This window comes from Nestor notabilis, unplaced genomic scaffold (assembly GCF_000696875.1).
Source record: "Nestor notabilis isolate BGI_N333 unplaced genomic scaffold, ASM69687v1 scaffold2680, whole genome shotgun sequence".
Classification (NCBI taxonomy): Eukaryota; Metazoa; Chordata; class Aves; order Psittaciformes; family Psittacidae; genus Nestor; species Nestor notabilis.
In genome coordinates, this window is record NW_009912272.1 from 254 (window position 1) to 19,901 (window position 19,648).

At 43.2% G+C, this 19,648-nt stretch overlaps 2 protein-coding genes across 2 annotated transcripts in view; both read left to right on the forward strand.

Annotated features, from left to right (window-relative positions):
• Nucleotides 1-66: 66 nt before the first annotated feature.
• Nucleotides 67-19,648, forward strand: part of LOC104408827 (cytosolic phospholipase A2 beta-like) — a gene marked incomplete at its 5' end in the record, with an annotated part of 70,550 nt that continues 50,968 nt past the window's right edge. Inside the window, 5 exons of the mRNA XM_010018553.1 lie at nucleotides 67-241; nucleotides 1,290-1,543; nucleotides 2,315-2,371; nucleotides 2,773-2,868; nucleotides 4,660-4,736. Coding sequence (XP_010016855.1) covers nucleotides 67-241; nucleotides 1,290-1,543; nucleotides 2,315-2,371; nucleotides 2,773-2,868; nucleotides 4,660-4,736 — 659 coding nt within the window. The remainder of the gene's footprint in view (nucleotides 242-1,289; nucleotides 1,544-2,314; nucleotides 2,372-2,772; nucleotides 2,869-4,659; nucleotides 4,737-19,648) is intronic.
• On the forward strand, nucleotides 9,645-13,608 carry LOC104408809 (acyl-coenzyme A thioesterase 1-like). The gene is made up of 3 exons (XM_010018533.1): nucleotides 9,645-10,113; nucleotides 11,393-11,595; nucleotides 13,006-13,608. The coding sequence occupies exons 1-3, from the start codon at nucleotides 9,669-9,671 to the stop codon at nucleotides 13,606-13,608; spliced, it is 1,251 nt and encodes a 416-aa protein (XP_010016835.1). The 5' UTR covers nucleotides 9,645-9,668.

Below are 19,648 nucleotides of genomic sequence, written 5' to 3' on the forward strand. Positions count from 1 at the left end.
CGTGGTGTGGGGTTTGAAGCCCGTTCGTGTGCTTGCAGGAGGTGTTTTGGGATACTGAGTAAAACTGTTTGTCATTTGCCTGCACAGAGCTGGGGTGGACAGAGTGTGTACCCTATCTTGATGGGCCTCCGTCCCCACTGGAGTTTTATCGGGAATGGGTGAGTCCGAATAAGCCTTGTATAATTCAGAATGCCATCAGCCACTGGCCGGCTCTGAAGAAGTGGACCTCAGCGTACCTCAGGTATGAACGAGCCTGGGAGCAGTGCTGGTGGCCAACTTAGGTTGACCACAGTAAAAGGCCCTCGGCTGAACTTTGCTTTTACCCATAAGATTAGCTCAGATTCCTCTGTGCTTCTTCTGTGTATGAAGGTGCTCAGTCTTGCCCAACTCATGTAAGTTTCTTCCTGCAGACACTGTGTCCTGAGCAGCTCCCTGCAGGCAGAAGGACGGGTGTTCTCACTGCACAGCAACACACTCAGGCTATCGAAACCCATCCAATTGCTGTGCTCTGGCCAGTGTTCCACCCTGCAGCCCCCCAGTTGGAGTGGGGTGGTAGTGCTAGCATAGAAGAACAGGCCGATTTGGTTTTGATGGAGCACAAATTGTTTAAAAAACAAAAACCAAAACCTAACAATGAAAATTTTAACAATTAGTTTTTTAAAAGAAAACTTCTTTAAGGGGGGTTTATGGTTAATCCTAAAATCTGTGTGTTAAACCTGAATCTGTTAATTTAAAGCTAAAACCTCTTACGGAACTAAGGGCTGTTAGCCTCATGATGTGTGTATCTATCAGACTTTGTCCACATTGTCCTCCTTGGTTGCTTTTAATGTGGCCATCTGGATTTGGCTGGGTTAGGTGGTCCTGAGAATATCAGGCTCTGGCATGATTTGTTGAAAGAAGTGGCTACAGAGTGCTCTCTGCCTGCATGGAGGGGTCATAGAATCATCGAATCATAGAATAGTCTGGGTTGGAAGGGACCTTCAAAGCTTATCTAGTCTAACCCCCAAGCCATGAGCAGGGACATCTTCACCTCAATAAGGTTGCCCAACATGAGGAAGAGAGAGCTCCTTTATGAACTTGCCTGTTAGGAGAGAAATCAGAGAGGCAGAAGGCACCACAATGTCCTTGACTGCAGGGAGCGGTTGGAGCAGAACCCCAGAGTCCTTGCCTGACAGTCAAAAAGGCTTCTTGGTTTCGCTGCCCATGAAATGTGTTGTTTTTAGAGTAACCAGTGTCCAACAGATGGGCCAGCTGCAGGTCTGGCTACAAACCTTTGATTTGTTTTGCAGGGAGGTGGTGGGTCCCAAGGTAGTGAGTGTGGCAGTAACACCAAATGGTTATGCAGATGCCGTGTTTCAGGACCGCTTTGTCATGCCAGAGGAGCGCCAAATGCCTTTCGCAGACTTTTTGGACATTGTGGAGAAGAAAGTGACCTCTCCCAACGTATTCTATGTGCAGAAGCAGTGTTCAAACCTCACCGAGGAGTTCCCTGAACTGGTCTGTGATGTGCAGCCTGACATACCATGGATGAGTGAGGCACTTGGTAAACCTTTTATTTCTCCTGTGTTCAGGAAATATTTTGTGTGGAGCTTTGAAAGAGTCATGTACATGGTGAATGTTTGTTCTGCTTCTGGATGTCACAGCTCAGTTTGGTTCCATCCCCTTAGAAAGCAGAAGACAGAGTGATCCATGTTTTGAGTTTGGATTACTCCAGAAGCAGTATCTCAGTTGTGTATTGGGACAGAAACAATGTGGTGATATTGCCAAATAGCACTTCTTTTCTTAGAGGCTTTTCTCTGATTTAGAGTCGTGATTTGACTCGGATTCATGCTGTTGCTACTGAAAGTAGCATAACAAAGGAGTGAAACAACACACAGCCCTACCCCCTTTGGTGAAATTACAGATGTTTGTTTCTAGTTAAACCCTGTTCTGCTTCAGTGGGTTTCTATTTTACAACATGGCTTTCCTTAAAATGTCAGTGGAAACAATTTACTGTGATCTCACCTTCTTTTTGCAACTGTATGCAGTTTCTCTGTGAGCTGAGTCTTAGGGATTCGGTGTGTGGAAACAAAGGGTTGTAACCATCAGTTTGGGGATGGATAATACTATATCACAAAGTCTGATGGGCACCACAGTGGCTTGCAGTGTAGAAGGAGGCTGCAGTTGCTGACAAAGTGCTATTTGCAATGAAACCTGGCATAGTTATGGAGGAAGTTAAAGGACAGAATTTAGAAGTTATTTAAAAACACTTCTAAACGTGACATTTCAAATTCTATTTTTACTGACAGCATTTCTCTGTTCCATAACCATACAGGGAAGAAGCCTGATGCTGTGAATTTCTGGCTTGGGGAATCAGCTGCTGTGACCTCTTGTATGTATTGTCTGGCACTGTAAGCCTTCTGCATGCTTTCAGCATGGGTTTAAACGGGCTCAGTTAGAGTTGGTGGCTCAGTAGGACTGTGTGCTTTTTCTGACAAGGCAGTTCAACACTTTTCTTTTTCCTCCTACACTTCTTCAGCCTCTGCTGCTGTGTCTCTGGGTGCATCTACCTGGCATTGTGTCATGCAAGGCACTGATGATTTGCTTTGTTGAATACATTTGCTACAACATTATGTTGTTAATTTCCACTCCCACTGGCTGCAAGAGGAGGAAGCAGCCTAATAATAAGAGGACAAGCTGACACTTTGCTTACTGTAATTTCTGGTGTAGAGAAGGAAGTAACACCGATTTTCTCTCTTTCTCCACGTCTCTTTTTTTTTCTCTCAATCCTAGTACATAAAGATCATTATGAGAACTTGTACTGTGTGATATCTGGAGAGAAATATTTTCTACTGCATCCACCGAGTGACCGTCCCTTCATCCCGTATGGTACATAATTTACTGTGCAGTTATGTCTGGAGGTTGGAAGGAGGAGAGACTAAGATATTGAAAGATACAGAAAAGGAAGCAGGGATAACATTGTGATGTTTATGCAGTGTTACGCTTTCCAGTGTGAAAATAAATCTCTTCTATTTCATACTGCAGGTAGTTTGTCATACAAGCTTTATTCTGAGGTCAGGTTCTCTTGTCCTGTAAAGTAATAGGTTCATTGATACTCATGGCAGTCTCTAGAGATTTAGAATGTTTGAATTATTTAAGTAACTTGTCAGTATTGTAGCATGCCATCTTTGATATTCAACAGCTTTGGATTCTGCCTGCTCATTCTCTTCTCTAGGAAAAAAGGCAGGAAGCTGAAAAATAAGTTGTAATTTAATGAATTATTCAAGTTACAACTGAATCTCTGACAACGGGAGAATTGAAAAAAGAGATTTTTATGGCAGCAATACTTCATATTGCCCATTTTCTGTTTCTTTATGTTGCTTTCCTATGTGCACAGTAATAATTTGTTGTGTTGCAGTGTTGTCTAGAAGATGGACAGCTTAACTTTGTAGCTTATAAGAAAAGAATTATTTTCCCATTCCTTTCAAACCATCAGATGAAGTGAATGCAGAGTGCTATATGACAATAATGTAATTTTGCCTAGATACATGTGCTGCTGCAGTATTTTATTTATACTGGTTTTATTTTGTTTACCACCTTGAAATCACAGAATCATAGGATTGTTTGGGTTGGAAAGGACCTTGAAGATCATCTAGTTCCATCCCCCTGCCATTCACTAGACCAAGTTGCTCCAAGCTCCATCCAGCCTGACCTTGAACACTGCCAGGGATGGGGCATCCACAACATCTCTGGGCAACCTGTGCCTGTGTCCCATGACCCTCATTGTAAAGAGTGTTTTCCTTGTATCCGGTATAACTCTGGCCTCTCCTAGTTTGAAATCATTGCCCTTGTCCTGTCACTACAGGCTTTGATAAAAAGTCTTTCCCTGTCTTTCCTATGAGCTCCCTTTACATATTGAAAGGCTGCAGTAAGGTTTCCCCAGAGCCTTCTCTTCTCCAGGCTGAACAACCTCATCTGTCTCAGCCTTTCTTCATAGGAGAGGTGGTGCCATGTGTACATGTATGTATGAAATACATGTATGTCATATGAGTCATACTTTGTAAAACGAGTTACCATTAAAGCATAGAACAGAAAGAATGCTTACACTTTATAGTGTGTAATAGAAAGACAACTCCATCTTTTTGAACATGAAGTTAATGGAGAGAAACTCTCAATGGAAGGCTTAGAAAGGCATGTAAGCTGAAGCAATGATATAAAAGCAATCTGCAGTATCTGAAGAGCTGATGAGCCCTATCAGATAAAATTAGAAGTGAAAGGCTGGCCACAAGTCACTGTTAACTCTGTGAGTGCTATCTTGCTAGACTGACCTGAGAAGAAACGCCAAAATACAGAACGATGCATAAGTCAGGGATGCATTTATGACTTCTGAAAGGGAAACAAGGCAGTTACTGCAACAAAATTAGACCAGGAGTAAAATGGGTTCAAGGAGAATAATTCTGTAAAGAAAGAAGGCTAGAATTCCAGACTGGAAGGCAGTTCAGAATTCAGACTGACTTAAAGAAGAAACTGAGTAAAATTTGAAAGGGACAAAGGGAAGGACAGTAAATTGAAAATGGTCTTGTCTTAATTTTTCTTCTACTTGGTGAAAGTGTGCCATGCCCTGCCCTTAGTTTCTCTGAGTGCTGCTCTTGAGTTATTTAATTCTTTCTGTGGTTTCAGAGCTGTATCAGCCAGCAACCTACCAGGTATCAGAAGATGGCTCATTTGAAATTGTGGATGAGAAGAGTGCAGATAAGGTAAAAAGTATATAAAGAACATGGTCAATACACAAGTAAAGGTAGTTTTGGGCACTGCTGTGCCCTCAAATGAAGGATATTGATTGATATTTAGAAATCCTTCATCACTGGAAGGAGAATGCCCAGGTATTTCACTTATATTTTACTATTTGCAAGGGATAGCTAGCTTCCAGAAAAGATTCTTACTGCACACCTGAAATCATTGATATCATAAACTATCTTCCCTGCACCAAACTTGAATAGATCCAGTAAAGGACTTTCAAATGAACCAAAAATAAAGGAATTTATCTCATTAAGACTGCAGTAGAGTCTTCTGCATTCACGTTCTGTTGGCCCTCTATTCAGGGCTAGATTTTGCTCTACAGCAGTATCACCAATAAAACATATCTGTCTAAATTTATAAGTTGTGTTTTCTTAGTAGTAGCAATATTTATTCGATTAAAACATACAGATCTGGAGGCACTTTACAGAAACTTGGTACCCTTTTGTATCTAATCTCTCTTCATTTTCCTCTTTATAAGAAAGGAATGTCTAAAAAGAGAGTTCCAGATAAAATACTCAAGTACTGAATGTAGGAGCATCAAGTGACATAAGGGGCTGGGGCTGTTTTGAAAGTGTGCAAGGAGACTGAAATTTCATGGCTGACATTTAGCACCTTTTCCCTAATTAGAAATGCTTCAGTGAAGGAGGCACTGGAGGGTGCAAGTTTTCGCATCCTTGACCTATTGCCAGTTGAACGTGGAAAGCTGTGTAGCTGTACGTGTTTTATTAGGGAAAATACAGGTTTTCTAACCCACTAACTTTGGTTATCAGTTGCTTTTCTGGAAGTTTGCTGGAATTTTTTGCCAGGATCAGTACCGTGTACATATTCTTTTGCTTTTAGGTGCCCTGGATCCCCCTGGACCCCTTGAACCCAAATCTGGAACAATATCCAGAGTATGCTCAGGCGAAACCTTTGCAGTGTACAGTGAGAGCTGGTGAGATGTTGTACCTGCCTTCTCTCTGGTTCCATCATGTTCAACAATCACATGGCTGTATAGCAGGTAAAATACACAGGATGTCCAGATACCTTTTTGAACTGTGGTGGGTGCGCACCTAGATAGCCCACAGCAAAGAGTAACTGGGCCCAGAGGTCCCTTTAAGATCATCTGCCTCTCCTCAGGAGGAAACAACAATCTTGGTAAATGTGCTGGGGCTACCTCCTTGCAGTTCTGCTTATAATTTGTAATATTGTTGGCAATGGATGTAGCAGAAGAAAAAGTCTTTCTAATTGCCAAGTCTGGAGAAGGATAGCTAATTCGGTGATCGTGATCCAGTTTCTGTTTCTGACATGGAGCCAAAAAATTTGCCTAGCCTTCCAACTACAAATTGCTCATATACGTACCTTTCACAAAGAAACTGCGTGTTGTTTGTGCCATTATCACACCAGCAAAAAAGGATCTGATAGAAGAAAAGGAAACCAGAAAGCATATGAGTTTTAGGCATGAATGTAGACACAACATGGGAGATACTCTGGTGTCATGTGAGCTGGCATCTGCTCTAACCAAGTCTCTTACCTTGCTAATAAGCCTATGCTTGTGTTACTGTTCCCCTGCACCTATGAAAAGTCTTGTCATCTCTTTGTAGGATTTATCATCATCCTTCACTACCTTTTTTATTTCTTCCCCAAGAGACTTCCAGAATTTCAAGCACTGCTCATTTGGTGCAGGTGGAGGAGTGGTGATGGTGCAGAGTATGACCATTAGGTCCTGTAAGTTTTGCAAGGTTTGAGGAAGAGTTTTTTTGATGTCCTTTGTCTGGAATAATCCTGTCTGCCCAGGAAGAGTATTTTGAACAACATACTTGCGATACTGTGATAAAAAGACAAGCTATCAGTAAAGCAGTATTTCTCATTCTCTTTTCCTAGGAACGCTGCATCAGTCCTTAAAGACTTCCAGAGAAACACAGAGTTGTTTTCAAGCCCCCAGCCACTTTTTTTTTCTCTGTCTAGCAGAAATGCTAAAGAGTTGACATTATTTGGCTTGTAGTCTGTTAACTGCACTACAGTTTGTATACACTTGAAAAGCCAGTATTCTCTGGGTCTGGTCCAGTGAATGTCTGAAGCTAGAATATATACTCCTCCAAGAACCATTGATACAATATTATACTGCTTGGTTTAGTTTTTTCTAGGAGACATACAAAATTAGAATGAGAAGCAGACTTAGAATGAGAAGCAGAATTAAAGCACTGTCTAATTGATGACCATTGTGAATTAGTGGTGGATTTGCCATCCTTTACAGTCTTACAGGAAGAGAGGTTCCTATCCAGATATTAAACTTTGCAGTGTATTTGGTATTTTTGATCTACATAGAAGCATACATTTTCTAGTTCTAAACATTCTGCCAGCTTCTGCTTGAAGGAATCCTCAGTAGTCTGAAGAGGAGTTGGTTTGGGTTAAGACAGAGTTGTATTGGCAGTCCTAAAGAACTCTAATATTTGCTTATGTTATTTTTGGCTGTAGTCAAAGATTTGCTCATTTCAGTGTTCAATTAGTAATGAAAAGCCTGTACTAGCTGAACTTTGTAAACCAGCCTGTGAATATGTTTCTAAATCATTACATTCTAGCCTGAGAAATGTTTTTCCTTTTTCTTGTCTCCTCAGTGAATTATTGGTATGACATGGAGTATGACCTGAAGTACAGCTACTATCAACTACTAGACTGTCTCACAAAAACTGTGAAAGGGCTATAGCAGAGGTGGGAGACTTGAGCTTGTGATCTCTTGCTCTGATGTGATACAATCATCAGCGTCTGTGACTGGAGAACAAATGTTATTGAAGGGAAAAGAACTGAACATTTAATTGTCTTCAGCAATGTCTGTCAAACAGATCACGGCTATTTTTCTTGATTTCAGAGGCCAAATCAACTGGCCAGATTTTTTGGCATTTAAGGTTTGATAATATCATTTTTAGGTCTTTGCATGTTGCTTCAGTGATGGTGAGCAAAATAAAATTTGAAGGGAGGCAAGCTAGTGTTTGGAAATCCCAGAACAGAAGCCATGACCATTCAGCTCTACAGATTGTTTTCATAACAGCACAAGTGGACAAGGAAGAATCTGTGCTGCCACCCACCCATGTGTCAGGCTGCATCAGTCCAACACATGCATTCCACATAAGGCAAAAGTCCAGTTTTAATTCACTAAATTCAGTGGCTGTGATGTTTTGATGGTGAGAAATTACAACTTCTGCAATAAAGGTCAGTTTAAAAGCTTATTTCTTCACTAATTTCTTCCTTTTTTCAAATGATGTGGTGGCTGGAGGACATCAAGGAGGACATGCAAGAGTCAGTGCTGGCTATTTTCTGTTAGGCTACTTGTTTTTATTGCTGGTTTTTGTTTCTTTCCACCATTGCCTTTAACTGTAGTCACATTCCCTTACATCCTGAGTAGTGATTTTAGGGTTGTTTGCCAGATGTACAGTCAATGTGCACATCACCTGTGGTCTGGCATGATGTGATTCTGCAGCTTGTAGGCTCAGTGACTGTTTATTCTTTTGCCATTAATTGCTGCCTAATGCTTAGTGAGGCGGGTTGTGTGAACCAGGAGCCTGTTTAGATCATAGAATCAACTAGGCTGGAAAAGACCTTTAAGATTGTTAAATCCAGCCATTACCCCAGCACTGCCAAGGCCACCACTAACCCTTTTCACTGAGGGCCTCATCGACACAGTTTTGGAACACTTCCAGGGACGGTGACTCCACCACTGCCCTGGGCAGCCTGTTCCAATGCCTGAGCACTCTGTGAAGAAACTTTTCCTAATACCCCAGTCTAAACCTCCCCTGGCGCATCTTGAGGCTGTTTCTTCTTGTCCTATTGCTTGTTACTTTGGAGAAGAGTCCAACCCCCACCTCACTGCACCCTCCTTTCAGGTAGTTGCAGGAAGCAATAAGGTCTCCCCTGAGCCTTCTCTTCTCCAGACTAAACAACCCCAGTTCCCTCAGTTGTTCCTCATCAGACTTGTGCTACAGACCCTTCACCAGCTCCGTTGCAGTTTTCTGGACCCGCTCCAGCACCTCAAATTTCTGCAAATACAAGTTTCTGCAGCCTTAAGTCCCATTTGCATTTCCATAGAATGGGATGAGACTGGTCATGTGTCTGAGACCTGCAGGGTAGGACTATAAGGCTGTTAAATACATGAACACAGCAAACATGTAGTATTGTTTATGGAAACCAAATGATTGTATTTGTCATCAGATCTTCAAACAGTTCTTGGAAACATTGGTGATACAGGGGGAAATTTGTTTTCCGTGTATTAATTAGGACAACACAGATACCTTTTAGACAGATTGATTATTGTGAAAAAAAGAATAAAAAGGCAATAATTCTACTTTGTCTCTTTTGTTTTTAAAGAAACATAGTTAAGCATTATTTTACCCTGTGATGCTTGTCCAGAAGTTGCTGATAACTCCAGAGGCATTAAGCGCAGGCTTTATTTCACAGCTAGATTAAGATACCGCATTACCTCAGGCCCTCCAGCTTGTGCTCACTGTGCCTTGGCAAAGGTGCCCAAGCCAGTTCTGCAGTGGAATCCGGACTTTCCCACTGTCGGAGGAAAAATGATTTGAATACCTCATTTTGTCACTTTGGGGGTTTTAATTTAGCGTCTCTCTAATCAAAAGTAAGGAACAAATGACAGCCTGTGTGTGTGCAAGCGCACGGTGGTGCGGTGCCGCTCCCGACGGCAGCGCCCGGAGGAAGGCGTGCTCTGAACTACGCCTCCCAGCAGCCCGTGCTTCCCGGCTGGAGGAAGCCAGCACGTCACGGCGGTGCCTCCTGGATTTTGGGCAGAGATTTTAAGCCTGAGAAGCGACAGGCGACCTCGCTCCCGACGGTCCTGTTCCACGCAGCCCGTGTCTCTCCCCAGCCAAGGGCAGCTCCTCTCCCGCAGCAGCGCTGCGATGGCGGTGCGGGTGATGGTTCTGCCTTCCCCCAAGTGTCTGTTTGATGACCCCGTGCAGATCCGTGTGACAGGTCTGCTGCCGCAGGAGGAGGTCCCCCGCCTGCTGGATGAGAGCGGGGAGCTGTTCCAAGCTCACGCTCGCTACAGAGCAGGGAGCAACGGGGAGCTCGACCTCAGCCGCTCCCCGTCGCTGGGGGGCAGCTATTTGGGAGTGGAGCCGATGGGGCTGCTGTGGTCTCTGCGGTCTAAAGTGCCCTATAAGCGGCTGGCAAAGAGGAACGTCCTGACCCCTTACTGTGTGGAGCTGGAAGTGTATGAGGGCCACGGGGACACGAGCCGCTTGCTGGGAAAATGCACCAATGAACGATGGTTTTTAGGAGAGGGTGTGAAGAGGATTCCAGTCAGAGAAGGCCGTCTGAAAGCAACCCTCTTCCTCCCCGCTGGTGAGTTTAATGCCGTTCTGGTTTTCCAGGGGTCACGTACATCACACTATGCCCCGTGGCCCCTGGATGCGCTGAGCAAGCCAGAGCAAAGCCTCAGCTCAAGGTTCCCTCAGCCTGACCCTGCTCCAGCTACTTGGATCCTCACGCAGAGGGAGAAGCAGGTGTTGCCCAGGCAGGTTGTGTGCTGGGATGGGGAGGGATGCAGGGAAGGCAGCGCTGGTAACACGAGGTGTCTCCTGTTCTATCTGCGGGGGTCAGGACCTCTTCTGCTGTGGGAGCTCTGGGGAAGAGTGTATTCATTTCTTAGCTCTTCTATTTAGCTGACAAGACAGAGAGGCCCCTGGTCTTCAGCAGAGCTGTGAAGTGTGACAGCTCTGGCTGTGGGGTGAGGAAAGACGAAGCATGGTGGGAGCACTGCACTTGAGCTGCAGCCAGCTTAGGCTGCTCCAGCAGCTGCCATGGATCTTCCTACAGGCTCTGGACTTGTCTCTCTGTCTCTCTCTTTGGCTAAGTAAGAGCCAACGAATGATGTCTACCTTGTTGAGCAGCTTGACCACATGGGGTACTTGGGAAGATAGGAGACACACAGGAAATGCAAGGTCTTTGATCAAACAGGCATCATATTCCCCAGGTCTCTACAGAGATAGTGCTGAAACTCGGTCCTGTGTAAGGCTGCTCTGAGCTCTGAACTCTTTATGTTCCTTAAGTAGTACTTAAATGAGAATACCTTGCTCTGTAATGAATAGAAAGTCCCTTGGCAGCTGCTGTGACACCAAATCTTGTAGGGGAAGTCTGGGTATAAGAATGGGCAGAGCAGCAGCACGAGAGGAAAGTCCTATGGCTGCAGGAGAACTGGGAAGCTCAAGGGTAGTTACCCACATCCCACTGAAGCCTGAATTGGCATAAGCCAGTGGTGCATTTCGTAACCCAAGTAAGTATTCCCTCCCAGGGAAACCTGCCAGCCCAGTTTCTGAATAAGTTGTTTGTTCATCAATCTCCAATGGCCTGAGAACATCTAGGCCAATGTCAGCTGATATTCACGGTGTAAGAAGGATGCCCAACATGTGAACTTCCTATAGTAAATTCCTAAGAGAAGAAATACCCGAATTAGTGTCCTTACAGTGTTTGTGAGTGTGCCTGAGAATGACAACCTCTGTGGAGAGTTTCAGAGAATTATTGCCTTCTGGTATCTGCTCTCCTGATACGTGCTGAGAGGGCACTACTGAAGGGACGACTGTAGAAACTTTGGTTATCTATATACACACACCTTTCATTGCAGGACCTGGCCCATTCCCTGGACTTATCGATTTGTATGGATCAGGAGGAGGTCTTGTTGAATACAGAGCAAGTCTCCTGGCTAGCAGAGGTTTTGTGACTCTGGCTGTTGCTTACATGGCCTTTGAAGATCTTCCTGCTATGCCAGAGGTTCTTGAAATGAGCTATTTTGAGGAAGCCGTGAATTTTTTGCAGAAGCAGGAGCAGGTAAGAGACAAATGATGGTGATCTTCCTGTTGGAAACTATTTTCCAGTTTTCTAATTGGAATGCTATGTGTCCCTAAATGCACCTAAGTACCTCAGGTGTTATAGGAGACAGCATTGTCTGAATGACAGCATGATCTGAGAGATGAAAACCTCAAGTAGGTGGATAGCTGGTTTTGCACAGCATGTTGTAACAGCCATAGAGTGTTTTGCAAACCGCTGTTTGTGTAAGGTTAAATCAGGGCAGTTCCTGAACTAGAAGGATAAAACTTAAGATTTACTTAAAAAATCTTCAGACTTTTTTAGGTTTTGTGGTCTTTAAGTTTACATAAAACTTAACTTCCTGCTTAAGCAGAGAATCTGAATTTTTTTCCCTAAAAAGGGAAAAAAGAATCCCTAAAACTCCCTAAAAAAAGAATTCCTCTAAAAAGGGGAAAAAGAATCCATTGATATTTTCTACTGTTTCTGAGGTGTTACAAGCTTTTGATTTTGAGTAAGTTTCGCCAGACAATATTTAAACAGTTTAACGACAGAATCCCTTACAGTTGTAGCACTGGAGAGTGTGCGATGTCCTAAAAAGCTGGGGCTGTATTAGGACAAGTATGTGGGATGAGAAGGATGCTTTTATAGCGATGTATCATCATGCTTAAGCCAAAAGAGACCAAGAGAAGTCGAATAGCATTTAAACTTTGAATGGAATGCTACTTAATGTGGAATTCATTCCACAAAGTTAGTTATTTTCTAGCATATGGACACGAGGAATGTAGCCAGTGTGAGAGCAGAGTTCAGCCTTGCTTGTTTGTCTTGTTCCTCATAGAGCTCTGAAACTTCCAGAGTGTCTTACAAGACGCACATAACAAACTGAATCTGGTGTGAAGAGCCTTCACTATAAATAAGTTGATTTAAATAGTTATTTGGCTTACTTGGCCTCAGGTGTAATGAGCCTCTTGTGTTCCAAGACAAAACAGAAGATAACAGGTCAGCTGTAGGAGAGTATAAAAAACCAGTGGCATGGAAGAAAATCAATGCAAGTAAACCCATGAAAAAGTGATTTTGCAAAGGGAACCTGAGGAGAGATGAGGGAGTTTGGAGGCAGGAGGAGTAAAAGATACAATAATGTGAGCAAGTGCCGAGCCAGAATGTGGAGGAAGCAAAGAGGCTTTGTCCATAGAGGACACCAGGAAGAAAAAGTGTTACAGGAGGAGAAATGTTGAGGAGTTTAGAATTCAAAGTCGCTCTTGTGGAGGCTCAGCAAAGGGTGGATACGGGAATGATATAACATGAACAGAGAGAGGGGAGGGGTAAAATATGGGTGGTGTTGGATGAGGGGTGAGGAAGCAGAACTGGAGGCATTCTGTCAGCCCAGGAAATAAGGAGTAGTTGATAATGGTTGTTTTCATAACTGTGTTTCAGGTGAAAGATACTGGCATTGGCATTTTGGGCTTGTCTAAAGGAGCCGACATAGCCCTTTCCATGGCCACATTTCTACCTGGCATCAAGGCAGTTGTCAGCATCTCTGGAAGCGGTTTCAATTCTTTCATTCCCCTGAAGGGGGATGGCTTCACTATTCCTCCCCACCCGTATGATCTGGGGAGGGTGAAGACCAGTGATGAGTCTGGCCTAGTAGATTTTTCAGATGTCCTAAATGATCACAGGGACCCAGCGACTTGGGATTGTCGCATTCCCATGGAGAGGTCCTCAGCCAAGTTACTCTTCCTGTGCGGTCGGGATGACATGAACTGGAAAAGCGACCTCTATTGCCAGGATGTTGTTCAGCGCCTTCAGCAGTGTGGACGGGAAGTGGAGTTTTGCTCCTATCCTGGAGCAGGGCACCTCTTGGAGCCACCATACTTACCTCTGTGCCAGGCTTCAATCCACAAAGTGCTTGGGATGTTTATGCAGTGGGGAGGGCAATGGAGGGAGCATGCCAGAGCACAAGAAGATGCATGGCGCAGGATACAGGCCTTTTTCTGGCAACACTTGATGGACTCAGACATCCCTAAGAGCAAGCTGTAGTGGAAGCTGTCAAAGATGCTGAGCAGGGTTGGTATTTCAGCTCTCACTGACTCTTGGAAACTTGTTAAAAGTTTCCTAGCCTGCCTTCTTCTAAACCCCACTGTTACATAGCTTTTATTTTCATTCTCCGAATAATTTTCTACCTTTTTAGTAGAATTTTTGTTGTCTTCTGGCCCCAGCTGCACTGTAGATTGGCACCATCTGATGTGCCTGCGTGCTGTTGTCGTCTGAGAAAACCCAGCTTCCCATCATGGGGGTTGCATTTTTACTCAATCTCTAACTATCTCTTTTCTTGGACAACACATTAGAACACTCACCTTTCCTCGTGGTATATCATTTCCTCACATTTGTTAGTTAAAAAGGTTGTGGCAGTTCTGATCTCAGCTAAGTAAAGAGGCACTCTCCTGACTTGTTCTGAAGTGCAGTGATAACAGTTTTGTTCTGCTACCTCGAAAACTAGAAGTGAATCTTACTCAGGTATCATTGGTTCTATGTCCTGCTGACTCCAGATTAAGTTACATATCAGGGTTATGTATCAGGGTTATATTGCTACTCAATAAATACAATATGTGTATGTGTATGCACAGTTCATTTGAAATTATCTGAATGAAGCTGTTGTCTTTATGCCCATAAATACATAGGCAGCAATCCTGGTCACAAGCTGTCTCTTTGCCTGGCTGAAGAGTTTATATACAGAAGTCCTTACGTCCTGTCGGTAAGAGGAGTGGTGGAGTTTGCAGTAGGGGTCTGCACAGTGCTGAAGATGGGGGTGATACAGATGTGCTAAATACCTGCTTCTGAACGTTGAAAGTCACTGTTTTGGGGAGGAAGAATAAAGCCACTGCTGCTGCCAAGTTCCCAGGAGCCCTGTGGAGTGAGCTTCTGGAAAAGTACATTATAGGAAACTACCAGTAAAAGGAGAAATAGTTCCATCAGTATATCGACAATATGGTCATGATTGATAGTTTCATACAGGCTGTTATGTTGTCACACTCGTCAAGCAGGTACCAGGAAAACAGTGTTGAAACTAGAAGCTAAAAGGAGATGACTGGTGAATCCATTGATGACAATAGCACATAGGACCTCTTTGTTTTGTGACTCTGGAATGAAGGCTTTGCTACCCACTTAAAAGCCCTTTTTTATCACTTGGATGGCAGCTGACAAGAGAGGCTGGAAAAGCTAATTCAGCTGAGCAGCTCTGTGCCACCTACAAACAGGAAAACAGTAGAATCATAGACTCAAACGTGATGAAAGTGTGCCAGCCAACTCAGTTGCACGGGGAATTCTTTTAAAATCAGCTGGTCTTTTTAAATTAAACTCAAGTTTGAAACTTGTTTTCAAGAAATAAAAACTGGAAACTGGCAGGAGACTAATATAAAACAGTTGGAAATGGCCTAACTTCCACGAAGTGCTTGCGCCCGTTCTTAAGCATGTTCTTCAGCTGAAGGCTTTGACTACTTGACATTTCTTTTGCTGAAGAGACAAATGGGGCTAAGATCACATTTTTTTCCAGGATAGTGGCAAAAATTCTCCTAGTTGCAGCCTGTGGAGTCAGGATGCTTTATGTAGTTTCTCCCAGCTTCCAGAGTTCAGGCAACATTATTCAAGAGTAATGTGAAAGCTATTATTTAACTAAAGATAATTGACCTTTAGCTGCAAAAGAGAGCCTATATCAAGCACAACTGGTATCACTAATACAAATTGGATGGGGAAAGCTATTCTTGTAATATGCTTGCAATTGAAAAGGGTTTCAGATAAAACAAAGCATCAAAGAATGGGCTTGAACCATAAGATCTTGGCTCAGTGCTTACATCAGTCATCCCTTTGTTTAGCACTTTGCATGTCGTTTCTGTTATGAGAATGAGAACAACTTTTGACAAGTCTCTTAAGAAACTGAGAAACAATCTCCCCTCATGTAAGCTACCGTGAACAAATCTATTATGAGGCAACAGCACATCTTGCAGTGCTGTTTTGGGGCAAGATGATTTCCCTGCCTAATTTGGAATCAGGCAACAATAGTGATTGCTAATTTGCCAGTGCATTCTTAATGTGGTACGGTGATTTTCCTTCTTTGCTCTGGTTCAACTTGTGGTCTCTCTACACAGAAAGGAGACTCCCCCAGAAAGAAGAGACCTGATGTGAAAAACCATGTCCTTGAGTGGAATGCCTCTAAACCCTAGCCTTACTGACAAATCCCGTGAATCTGGCTGAATGTGATGTAAGTTATGTGAAGCATATACAGCTTACTAGTTGAAATTAGGTGTCCCTGAAGCAGGCCACAGGCTGTTTGCATACTGTGAGACCTTTGGACACAGCTTATCCCTCTCATTGTAGGCTTTCTGTATCACAATACAGATGATTTTCTTTACACAGCTACATCCTGCTGTCCTATATACTCAGTAACCCTTCATGAAAAGCTCTGGGGACTCCTATTTGGGAGTTTGGAAACATTTGGGCACTGCATGGAGCCATGTCCTTATGGGGTCCTTTCCCCATACTTTGCCATACATGTTATTAGGTTGTGTGTAGTTGAGAAAGAAAGAAGTTCTTGATGTTCTTTACTGGAGACCTAAAAGTACCAGGTCCAATCAGTTATTTAAATGAACACAAGATAAAGCTGATCCTGAAGCATTTTGATACAGGTACAGTATAAATTAGGGGAGAAAGGAAGGAAGGAAAGTAGTCAAAATACTTTTAGTAAAGAGAAGTGAACTACAGGTACAGAAGAGGTAAAACCTCTTTGAGAAAATAGCTATACATTGAGCACCGTGCCTCTGTAGTGGGTATTTGAGGCTTCAGTGGAATTTTACTACAGAATGTGCTGAACAAGTTGATTTCAGTGCAGACGTGCTCCTGTAACACTAGTAGCTTCTTACCCGGGGGCAGCAGTGCCTCTGGATGGATCCTGGAAGCAAGGTTGTTTCATGTCCACAGCAGTGAAGGAATGAAGTGAGAGATGAAAACATACATTGTGTGGCATAATTGGGAAGTGACCTTTCTCCATCCTCAGTTTCTGTTTCCTGTGTGGTTTTGGAAGCTTGAAGATGATCAGGGACTTTTTTTTCCTTTTAAATTCAAAACTTAGTTCTGTAATATATTACCAGGTTGTTTATTATCAAGCTGTGGTATAAGACCAACATTTAATGACAAAATAAAAACAGTAACAATTTTTGCTTTCTTAGTATTTTGCCAGGAAATGTATAATTCTACCATTTCGGAAGAAAAATAATCACTATTCTGTACTTGTCAGTGCTCCACACCCACCATTCAGAAACAGAATCTGAGCCAAATGTAGTATTAAGTGCAGAGAAAGTGATACTTTGTTTGAAGTTTGGCTAGAAGGAAAATTAATGTCTCCAATGAACTAATGCTCTTTGCAGCATTTACTGCAATACATCACTGCCATTTGTCATTGTCCAGGACAAAACCCAGAAATAATGGTAGAACCTGCTGTTTTTCAGAGTACTACAAAATTTTCCATGCAAAATCTACATTAAACCTAAAATGCCTGGGCCTGACTTTAGATAACTTAGAGAATAGGAATGAAATGAGTTACATTCTATTAATTTAGGCTTTTATCTTTTCAGTGACGTAAGCCACTGAACATTTGACATCTTGCATTTAGACTGTACATTTGTCTGCATTAAAGTCACTCTAGTGAAAGGTGTGGGTTTATGCTACAGGTTAACTGTTCTAAGGGTACCTTCCTGCCTTCTTCCTGCTTGCTGATCTACCTGAGAGGTAATCCTGCAGTAAAACAGAAACCACAGAAGATTAAACTGTTCCGCTGGATCAGAGAAGGAAGCAGCAGGAACGTGCATGGGATTGTCAGGAGAAGATGTGGTGAGTGATGTTTTGTCTTTCAGGGTCAGTGTGGCCTCCTGCCAAACCAAGACAACTGAGTAACTCCAGCAAAGTTTAGCAACCTTCCAATATCTGAAGGGGGTCTACAAGGATGCTGGGGAGGGACTCTTCATTAGGGACTCTAGTGGTAGGACAAGGGGTAATGGGTTTAAACTTAAACAGGAGAACTTTAGGTTAGATATAAGGAAGAAGTTCTTCACAGCGAGGGTGGTGAGGCACTGGAACAGGCTGCCCAAGGAAGTTGTGAATGCTCCAACCCTGGAGGTGTTCAAGGCCAGGCTGGACAGAGCCTTGGGCAACATAGTTTAGTGTGTGGTGTCCCTGCTCATGGCAGGGGGGTTGGAACTAGATGATCTTAAGGTCCCTTCCAACCCTAACTATTCTATGATTCTATGATTCTATGATTCTAAATGATGCTCTGTTTCTGTACACAGTGCAGTGATTGCTCGGTGGCTCACTGTGTACTTTTTAAAGTTCTCATGTAGTTTATATTTTTGGAATCAAACCAAGGGAACCTGAAGGTGGCTCTTGTTTCTGTATTGTTCATTTCGAGTTGAGTTTGCTGTTACTGAAAGGAATGCGCATGACATTGTTTTGGTTGTGCTTGGTTCAAAGTAACATCTGGAATAAACAGGTAGTTTGGCTCTGTCTGTGTGTAAGGGGCTGGCAGGTCACAGAACAGCCAAATCTGGGTGCAGAGCCAAGTGCTGGCTAAAGAGACCAACTGTTAGGACTAGGCAGGAACAAAACACTGGGAAAAGCCATTAGCATCACAGTTGCAGAACACAGATATCTGTAGAGTGTTCTCAAATCCATCCTGCTCAGCTTTAAATTCCTGATGATAGATCTTGCAAAATGGGAGACATCTGTGATTTAGAGGTTATCTCTCTGTGTGACATCAGAGAAGAACACAGGTGACAGTGCAATTTGTGTGATATTTGTAAGTGATGCAATTTGGCTTGGAATGAGATGAAAGGGCAGATCTTTCAATCTGATCTTTGTGATACTCTCTTGTGCAGGTTAGGCTGATGTTACATTCATAAATACATGCACTGATTAAGCTGCATTTATTCACAAATTCTGGATGCTGAGCTTAAAAATGCAAGCATTAACCAGTGGCTTAGAAGCCACAACTCAACAGTGTGCAGCATTTGAGAACTGTATGAGCTGGACTCGATGTATTTGGCCTGCTGACCAGCCAGCAGTTCACTGCCAGGCACTGAGTGTGACATGAATACTGATGTACCGTGCTGATCCTTCGTGCTCCTGAAAGAATATTGCTAATACTGGATTTAAATCTGCAAATAGAGATCATGTAGCACTTAAAAGCCAGGAGTGAGCTGTGGGTCTTCCCATGCAGCACCATAGCCCTGCAGCACTTCGGGCATCCCCCTTACTTGTGACACAAGTAGCAATGCCTAAAGGAAGAAACATTAACTTTTGTGTCTTTTTCACTCGACAGAGACCTGATGGCTACAAGTGGGCACCAGCTCTCAGTAAACCCTCCCTTAAATCCCCAACACGTGGCTCTGGGCTGCTGCCAGTGGACTGAAGAGAGAGCGCATTGCTTCAGCTTCGGGGATGTTCCAGTGGAGCGCGCACTGTCTGTCGGGATGTGGAGCATGACGATGTTATTTTCCAGTGGAAGGTATGTTTGGAAGGCCCTTATTTGCCAATCAGGGCAGTTTTTCATCTTGCAAGAAGAGTTTGGAAGTGGCAGTTTACATGGGGGGATTCTTCTCTCAACTTGACTGTTGTTCTGAATAACTCCATGGCCTCCTTTCTTACAATACATACAAATGCAACTTAAAAACATCTTTGTGTTTTATCTACCAAACTATATCTGGCTGCAACTTAATGGTGAATATTCATATTCCTCTTTGTACGATGAGGTAGGTAAATGTTAACGCTGTAAAGCCATCTGAAGCCTTTCATTATTCTGGTAGCCTTTGTGACCTTCCTGACTATTTCTACAGGATGGATTATAGCTCAAGAACATAATCACATGCTACCCTTCCCTGTAGTTCAGGATCAAGGTTATAATCCTGCTTATGGGTCCACGCTTATAAACAAACATATGAAACAGGTTGTGCTGGAGTGTGTATTAGTGATTGAATATTGTGACAGTGTTCAAGGCTTTAAACACTAAAGATTGTGTACTCTAGAGATTCCTGCT

Excerpts from the sequence above, each read along its gene's own strand:
- LOC104408809 (XM_010018533.1), top strand. The coding sequence starts at position 9,669 with ATGGCGGTGCGGGTGATGGTTCTGCCTTCCCCCAAGTGTCTGTTTGAT. Across the intron at positions 10,114-11,392 it reads AACCCTCTTCCTCCCCGCTG|GACCTGGCCCATTCCCTGGA; the intron begins GTGAGTTTAATG and ends CTTTCATTGCAG. Across the intron at positions 11,596-13,005 it reads TTTTGCAGAAGCAGGAGCAG|GTGAAAGATACTGGCATTGG; the intron begins GTAAGAGACAAA and ends ACTGTGTTTCAG.